Source organism: Apis dorsata, unplaced genomic scaffold, assembly GCF_000469605.1.
Source record: "Apis dorsata unplaced genomic scaffold, Apis dorsata 1.3 scaffold_149, whole genome shotgun sequence".
NCBI classification, from domain to species: domain Eukaryota; kingdom Metazoa; phylum Arthropoda; class Insecta; order Hymenoptera; family Apidae; genus Apis; species Apis dorsata.
This window is the reverse complement of record NW_006263440.1, coordinates 1282287-1292049: the sequence shown is the minus strand read 5'-3', so window position 1 is coordinate 1292049 and position 9763 is coordinate 1282287. Positions and strand designations below refer to the sequence as shown.

The window sequence follows — 9763 nt, the reverse complement described above, 5'->3', positions numbered from 1 at the left end:
AAAAAAAAAAAAAAAAAAAAAAAAAGAAGAAGAAGAAGAAAAGAGAGAGAAGAACAAAAAAAAGAGAGAAAAATCTAATTTAAAATGTTCCTTTTTCATTTATTTTCCCATTATTTCTATCGTATTAAGAGTCTATTTTCGTCAACATATTTAGAAAAGGAAATTCGAGAGGAAATTATTCGATGGATGAAAAATCACAAGCATGGAAATTAAGGAGAATTAAAAAGAATGATCATTTGCATCTGCATATTTTTTTGATTTTAATTAGATCGGACGATTTCTACAAGAAATCTTTTTTAATTATCTTATTTTCCGAAACGCGTGGAATAATTAAATATATATATATATTTTTTTTCAAAAAATAAAATATTCAGATCGACAAGGATTAATAGATACGATCATCGATATAAATCGACGTATTAAAATGAGTTATCGGTCACATTGGTCATAGATTGCTCAGATTAAAATTCTGAAATTCGGACAGGAAGGAAGGAGCAGCGACATTAGTTCGAATAAGCACGTTCATTACGGAGCATTCTGCGAATCTCTTCTAGAGATCTTAATTCTATAGGGTTCTTAAATACTGGAATTTAATTGAAATGCAAATTAGGTCGTTTCTTTATTCGTTGACTAATTGCAAATAATGCTATTTTGAATTTATCAGTCAGTGAAATCATATCTATTTGAAACAAAAGATTAATTCAATATCTGTTTTATTCTCTATTCAGAAATTTTCATGTATAATATAATTTTAATCCAATCGGATTTTGAAATTTTTTGATATAAATTTTCTCGTGAAAAATATTAATCTACTTTGAAAAATTTTCATAATGTAAATATATATATATATATGTAATTTAATTGCTAATAAAATAATATCAAATAAAATAACTTTTTCAAATAACTTTGTTCTATTCAATAACAGTATTGGTGACCAATAGTAAAATTTTGTTGCTATCGTGTTTCAAATATCAGCGAAAACCAATTAAAAGTACCGAATCTCTATTTCTAAACAAAAGCGCAATAATACTTTTTATACAGCGAAAAAAAATTCTATTATCCAATGTATTTATGAAAACAAAACGACAAAACTTATGCATGTTTTTGTAAATTGCTTGAAATCAAATAAATGAAAAATAATGCGATATTATTTCAAATTTATCCTTGTTGCACCTTAAATTTTCATTTTTCCGATTATTACAAACAACGAATTTCATTTGCTACAAAATGCGCACTACTATCATTTAATTTCATTATGAGCGTATTAAAACTTTTCATCACGAGCTGTGCACGTATAATCGATGAAATTAAATTCACAGTGGAATGCTGTAGAAATGAAAAATAAAAATTTTTCGCGTTTTAATCTCTCGAAATAATTTTTGTTGGCACTTGGATATTATATTATAATATAAGTTTCAATCCCAAAAGAATCGTTAACGTAATATTTTTCAAAAATCAATTTCATTTTTCCGGTCCATTAATTTTTTTTAATTCAAATCAATAATACCGTAAAGCGTTTCATTTTGAAAGAATGTTTAATAATAATATATCTGTTATATTAAATTAAATTAAAAAATCATCGTGCTTTAACACGCATACTCGTTGTACGCGCATATATAAATATATGGTTATATAATATTATATATCTTAGACGAAAATAAAACTAATGTATAATTTCATGAAGTATATTAAAAAAAAAAAAAAAGTATATCTTCTTTTTACGAAACATTTTCACTTTTAAGGCGATTCATTTGATGTATTTTGCAATCTTGGATTACAAAGAATACGTTCAAAATAATACGAAACATCGAAGCGGTGAGATCAACGATTGAATATTTGTGGAAATATCCAGGCAGAAATATCGTTTTACTCAGTGGGGTTATTCGGTAGACGTAGTTGTTCGTGTTTTATTGCAACTGGTGATTTATTGGAACAACGTTTGCTGCAATAAACAGAAGCAAAAATATTTCACGGATAACAATCGATGTAGTTATATAATTATTCATTGATACGAAACGATATTCTTTCAATGTACAGTTATATAATATTGTTAATTGAAGAAATTATAATGAAAATTACTAAGAAATGAATATATTCTCTAATTAAAATATACTTCAATATAAATATATCTTTTATTATTTTTTGTATTATTTTGAATAGAATTATTCAATGTAAAAATTATATAAATAGATTAAATTAATATTCAATACTGTATCGAATGATATATTAGTAATTAACACATATATTAGTAATTAACTCCGATCCTGCAATTATTTCCACTAACGTAGAGAAAGACTGAATTACATGATGCATACTATGCAGAGACACGATATAGTGTGAATACTCATATTGAAATTCTATGATTCTATTATAACGCATGGATTGGTAAATTTGATATAATTTCGATAGTAATGTGCAACTGTAATAATGTCACACTGAAATAAGGCTAAATTTGACGCAATAGTTTCTGAAATAATTATATCTAAATCATAAATATTCATAGAATATAAGATATGCATCATCGATGTTATACATAGACTATGTAATTATCAAAATTTTTAAACATCAAATATTTCATTTCATTACAAGAAAAATTCACAGACAATTATCAAATATATGCATAAAAATTTTCTTTCGAATGTAATTTCATTGATTATTTCAATTGCTGTTAATCGAAAAATGAGCTTACCTGAATTTCTGCTACGAAATACATGTCGTCGATGTATTAATTTTCTTTGCTTGTGTCATTCACACGATCTTCTTTACTTCGTTCTTTATATTTCATATCATAAATGTTCTTCATCGTTCGAAACAGTATATATTTACAATATATTACATCACACATTTATATTACACAATATTTATATTGCACAAACAACGCATTCATTTACAATTTCCGCATAACGTGGTCGAGACAGAATTAATGTTCGATCGTAAAACCGAATCATTGCAGTTAGCCACGGCGCCGTCTGGCTGAGCCAAGTGATACCGAATACTATTAAACCTTTTAGCGTGATACTCTAAGGTCGAATTCCTATCCCGTTTCATTCCCAATTGCTTCGATTCGTTCTGGAACTGATTCGATTCCACGCTTTCGATCCAATTTCCGCCATCTTGCATATATGCTTACCTTCACTATAGCGTCACCACATATATCGAATATCGATTCGGCCATTTTGGATCGTTTCTAAGTGACGCGTTTAACTTCAAGTTGAACTTTCAGTAATCTATTCCAGAGTCAGCGTCGTGTCGTTTGCTAGCTTGATAATTGAATCTCGAATTCTTGTGGATCGTTCTGAATAATTAGCGTTAACTACAATGGCCATGCTGTTTTACCAAACGCGAATTCCACGGTAATGCTGATGATGCTCGTTTCCTCTGTAATTTCATCGTCGTTTTCGTTCCTTTTCTCGGTTTTCATTATAAAGTGGTGACAAAGTGAATAAAAGAAAGCAAATGAATTTTCTAGAATTATTAAACGTGAATTTCGTAATAATCCAACTACATAGAAAATTTTTAAAGTGATTTTCTCAACTCGCTATTATGGATTATTTAAAAGTTGAATCATTATAAATCATTAAAACTTGAACATTTTTCGTTTTTTTTTGAACAATTTTATATTTCAAAATGTGATATTTCAAAAAATAAAGGAGTATATATTTATAGTAAGATTAGATAAGATATGCTTTCATTTTATAATTTTATATATTATTTATGATATTTATAATTTTTATTAAATATAATAAGAGAAATAAAATTACATTTATATAAATTAAAAATACATTTCAATGTATGAAGAATGACATAATCCTCGTTTGGATTCAAATTTACTTTTTATGATATCTTTAATATTCTTTAGTATATGCACAAAGTATTTAATATTAGGAATATATATTTATCTTTCTATTTATAACATCTGCACCTAGATGCTTTTAGAAAGTTAAAAGTTTACTCAAAAGTATACTTAAAAAATATTAAAGTCGTTAATACGATTACAGGATAGCTTCCTACGAAGTGACAATATTGGTTTTAAAGTTACTCGCGTCGAGAGTTTTTCAAAGTGCATCTAAAGTTGATTCTCAACTGAATAAAACTTGTTGGTTAGATAGTTCAGTGAAAAGGTGTATTATATCATATGGTCGAGTGTTTCTTAATTCGAGAATCTTTTTCAATCAAAATTTACGCTTTAAATAATATTTACAAATTATGAAGTTCATATCAGTGCTATTGCGTGTGATAATCAGTTTCGTGACGATGTTTTTATCAACGATGTTTAAATATACAAAATTCTTCGTGACGAAAAGAATCAATAATTTTCATCTTCACAAAATTTTATTCTAATCATTTTCAAATTATTCCATGTATCTTTTTCGACGATATCTATTTTTCTATCGATATTATAAAATAAAATTTTGTCATTTATATCTGTCAATTTGTTTATTACAATCGGTCTCTGTACTAATTTCTCTCTGTCAGACGTATGATTAAACGGGAAAGGTCCATTTGTCTATCTCTAGGTGGCAGAATCGATCACGCGCATCACTATAACAATGCTTATCGAGCGTTGGACGAAACATTGGCTCTGGAGGAAGCTGTGAGGGCCGTGATGAAGGAAGTGGACTTGTCAGAGACGCTTCTCGTCGTAACGGCGGATCACTCGCACGTACTCACGCTTGGTGGTTTAGCAACGCATCGTGGGAATCCTATATTTGGTAAGTGAAACGTGATAAGTCATTGTCCAATAATTCCACAATCCATAAAGGCAACTAAAATGATTTATTACCTACTATGATTCCGATAATTCCGAACAAAACTTCTAGAATTCGAAAATTATTTTTCGAAGTGAATTTATTGTCTTGAATTATTATTAAAATTGAAAATTCACTTATTACTATATTTAATTGTACCTCTGTATACAATACGGTGAAATTTATTATTTCGGATTTATTATTTCCTCGAGATTCCGTGCAGAAAAGTTGCCGATAGATAATGGATTTCATATTCACCGATACGATGCAATTTCTATAAACAATTCCATAGACCCGGAGTATCATCCTTCGAAATAATTCTGAATGAAACGTAAGGATCGTGCCTAGCACGAATAACCTTACCATCCCTTCGATATTACGCTCCCTTATTAACCTCGTTATTTCTTTGATTTCGTTCCACCGGTGCAACAGAGTACGCGAAGGAGGGAAAAGCGGGGAGCAAACATGATTCGTGCTAGCCAGAGACACAAAGTTCGCGAACTTTTCGACCGAAAACCGTCAATGTAATTGACATTTTTCCCATATTTCCGTCTACTTTTTTACTTCAACGTCGACGAAAACGAGCAACAAAAATTCTGGTTTCCGATATTAAATTCAAGAGAAGAGGCTTTACGTTTCCCGATAAAATTCCCTCGACATCATCCACAATAATCCATACGACTAAATGTCATCTGGTTATATTAAAAATCGTCTGACTGTGATTCCATTTGTTCATTCGAATAGACAGTTGAAATATCGAATTCATCGAAAATATTGATTCCTCTTTCCTGTATCATATGATTATCATATGAATCAACAGAATATCGTATTGTTTCGTTGATTAGCATTCGAAGAAGCTAAACAACAATTCAATTTCATCGAAAGATCTCGCAACAAAAAATACAAATGTTCAATCTGTGATTAAGTTAAATTGCGAAATGCAAAGAGCATTACTCCGGTTGAATTTCTTATACGACTTCATCAACTTCATTCACGGATCGACTTATGATCCAGAATCGAATCAGAAAGATGGAAATTATTATCGGTGATTCTATCGACGATTTAATTTTCTTTCCAACCTGGTTCTCTTCATTCGAGAATGAACATCCCACATTCATTTTCCTTATTTTTCTTCCCTGTTAGTCTCTTCATCGTTAAACGACCCAATATAAAGATCCTTCGCAAACTCTTAATTTTACGATAAATCTTCTTTCGTAATCCCGTACTCGGAAACAAACTTCGAGCAGAACGTTATTCTAAAATTTTATTGGCACAAAATTTCGGATCGAGGCAATAATTCAATTATGATCGATCGATGTATGAATATTTTATAAAAATTAAATTTATATTACATAATTATACTGTTTCACGAATGATCTAGTTAATATTAGTATATATTTTTAATCATAGATCAATGATAATTTCTATTTTGAAAAATTTGCTTCGAGGGAAATTTCACTCTTCCAATCTCGAACCAATAATCTCGAGAAAAGAAAATTTAGGAAGAGACGAAAAGTAAAGTAAAAGAGTGATAAATGATTTTCCAACAGTACGCCGATGAACGAATCTCTGAATCAAATCCCGATCACGACGCTAAATCACTCGATCGAGAGATAAAGTTAGATTGATAGATGACAAGAATTTTGTTGCAGAGAAGACAATCGGTCGCCAATAATGCTATTCAAAACTGCGCGTTTCTGCGCGGAGGGGAAGAAAAGGATCTAGAAAATGAAAAAAAAAAAAAGAGAAAGAAGACAGAGAGAGAAGATGTGGAGCGTTATATGAAACGGCACGTAGAACCGATTCATGAGAGTCTCGATTGAAAGGGCAGAGGAGATGCGAATGGTAAACGACATTGGAAGGGTGTGAACGGCGGGCGAGGTTGCATTGATCGTCCGCGTTGCATTTTTCGACTATTGATCATTCGAAACTTTTCGACGGGATGCGATTCGGAAAAGTCGAGCGGGAAAAGTCAGAGAAACAAGAGACTGTCGTTCATCAATGTCCCCTCTGAATGCATAATACAAGCACGTTGGATTTACAACCATTCCCATTTCGAATGGGAACGGTCGGGAAAAAGTGTATTTAACGGTGAGTGACGAGTTTCTGTTTCATCCCTGTGATCCCGCTCCTCTGGATGAGAATTCGTGCGCGCATTCGGTATTCAAGCCGCGAAAAGGTGGGGAGATCGGGTCGGGGTCAATAATTTATCCGGCTTCGTCTCTGTCGATCGCGTTCGGCCGGGCGGAATGACCGGAAAGGGTCGCATGGCAATCCAATACCAGGTAAGTGATTCGGTACACCGTTTTATATACCCTCCAGACACTTCTTCATCACGCGTGGAAGGGATGGAAGGGCCTTCCAATTCCAAGATCCCCGCTTTCAATACGATCCAATCTTCTTGGACAAGCCCGCGCGAGAGGGTACGGGAATCGAACGTTTGTCCGTGCTTAAATCGAATCGCGGCGAGAAATGCAAAGGATAGTTTTTTCTTTCTTTCTTTCTTTTTTTTGTGGCTGCTGCGTGAATCGTCCGGCTCGTTCCAATTTCTCTTCGACCTCATTTCGATCCCCACGATTCGTCCACGGTTGGCGTTCGGCGAAAGGGGGGCTCGGTTGTTCGAAATAAAACGCGAAACGATTTTGACCCTTTTCTCGGAAATTTGTATACGGCCATACGAGGATGGCCACTTTTATTCCCTCGCGGTGCGTCGGTATATATTGTATCCGTCGTAGTTTCGTTTTTCCTTCCTTCGTCGAAGAAAAATACGGGAAAATTGTAAATCGTTACGTGGCAGAGTTATATAACTATGATTTTCAACCCAATGGTTTTCTATATATCTATACGGATTATATTCTTGGTGGTTTTGCTCGAAAGTTATATTATATACACATCAGGTTAGAAGCCCGCTGTTCCTCGCATTATTTCTCCAAGGAAGCATTATTTATCAGGAATCCACGTTATATGATATGCGCAACGGGCATATTATTCGGAAAATTTAAAATTCAATTCCGTAATTACATCTGTTCGAACCAACTACTACTACCGATACGTCCGTACCGAAACCTCTCCCCTCCCGAGCCACGCGGCGTGAAGTATTACGAAGCGAAGCTTCGAGAAAAATTCACGAAAAAAAGTACGAAGGAACAAAATACGCAGTCATTAAGAGGGTTTATTCCCGTAAGGCGGTGCGTGTAATTGACAAATGAATTAAAACGTTGGAGAAAATGCTGGAAACATTCCAGAAAGAACTGTTGGATCTTTTCCAACCTACATACACATACACGAAAAACACGGTGTAAAACGACCGCCTCGTGTATTCCCCTCTTATATATCCCACCTTGCATTCGAGCGAACTTGTAAAATAGGTGACGTGAGTCACCTCTTCGCCGTTCCATCGTTTCTTTTTATATCCTCGTTAAACCATATCTATACCTCTCTCTGTCTCTTTCTCTCTCTCTCTTCCTCGCGGGATCAATGTCTACGAGCCAATCGCCGTGTACAAACGTGTATATACGCCCTCCCCTCCCCGCATTAATTATTAATGTCACGCAGCCTCGACAATTCGAAACCTCGTCGGCGACGAGGTTGAGATAAGTCAAAAACGTGGGGAGGGGAGGGGCCTTGCTTAGCGCAAGAATCGACGGGAATTCAAGCGGTCTAGGCGGACGCGCGGAACGTGCGAGGAATGTTGGATAGAACGTTGCCGCGGGATTTTGCATTTAGAAGTCACGATAGGGCGCGGTTAAAAATATAAAAGTGGGAGGGGAAGTAGGAGGAGGAGGAGGAGAAGGAGGAATTTCGCCGCGGGATGAATTCGTGTAAACACCACGTGATTCCTACGTTATTTCACCGGTGCCTCGCCGAGGAAACTAATACTACCACAATGTTATCGGTTTTATTGCTTCTTCGAGTCGCGTTCTTGCGGCCTGAATTCTCTTCTATCGGAATTTCAGATAGAACGAAGGGAACGGCCAGCTCGTGTAATTAATCATAAGGGAAAATTTATCACAAGGAAGTGAGTCACCGTAATTTTCTAATTTTCCCTTTCCGCGTTTTCTGCGCGAATGACGTTGCACGTTGCCGTCTCTTTTGCCACGGTTTCCATTAACCGTTCGACTGCCGTCGAGAGAAATTCGTAAGCGCGCGTTTTTTCGATACGAAAATGCAAGAAATCATCGTTTCGTCGTTTGTCACCGGGAAGAAGCGCGTTCATCAAAGAAATCCGGCGAATCCCATTTACATCCCGAACCAGCGCCAGCCGCGTTATACCGAATCCATTAAGCCGCCACTTTATCCCGGAAACCGTATCCCGAACCTCGCTATTTCTCGAAACCGTCGTCACCGCGGTCGCACGATACATGTGTGTATACGCGCACGTGTGTAACTAGCAACGATATTTCATTGTGAAACCGAAGATTATTGGAATTCGACGACGAGTTCGCCCGCCGACCAACCTCATTGCTTTGTTTCTGAATCTCGTGTCGAAATTCCTCGGCGGAAGGAGATGAAAGGAGAAACACGAGGTCGCTCGATCCTCGCCCGTGACAACGATAATGGATAGAGCCACGCGTCGAATTACACCGCGGTCGCTACTTTTTCAAAGTACTAGTATCCGATAAGTCGAGACGAATTTTCTTTCTTTTTTTTTTTTTTTTCTTTCTGTTTCGGGACGGGAAAGAGGTTTCCCCTGTAACGATCGTATGAATATGGAGAATCGCCATTTGCTTGGCGCAACGGCCAAGTGACGTTAAAAGGGGATACACGCGGAATCTCGTTAACGTTCGACGCGATGTCAGAAAATATGAAACACACAGAGGAAAAATAAAATCGATAGCGTGGCTCGAACGAATTTTCTCGTGTCGCGAGCATACACGTACGGGGATGATGGAGTTGGTAAAGGGTCGTCGATAATGGAAGCTGGAGAAAGGGAGGTATGTGGCGTTAGAAGAGGAAATTTAAGAAATTGATTAAGACGGGATAGGTGAAAAAGGGAAGGGTAATTTTTTTATGGG

At 35.2% G+C, this 9763-nt stretch overlaps 1 protein-coding gene across 2 annotated transcripts in view; it reads left to right on the top strand.

Annotated features, from left to right (window-relative positions):
* LOC102677613 (alkaline phosphatase-like) overlaps positions 1-9763 on the top strand; it is a 159507-nt gene that overhangs the window by 127855 nt on the left and 21889 nt on the right. For both annotated transcript variants that reach the window (XM_031509421.1, XM_006613454.2), the window contains one exon: positions 4518-4712. In XM_031509421.1, coding sequence (XP_031365281.1) covers positions 4518-4712 — 195 coding nt within the window. The remainder of the gene's footprint in view (positions 1-4517; positions 4713-9763) is intronic.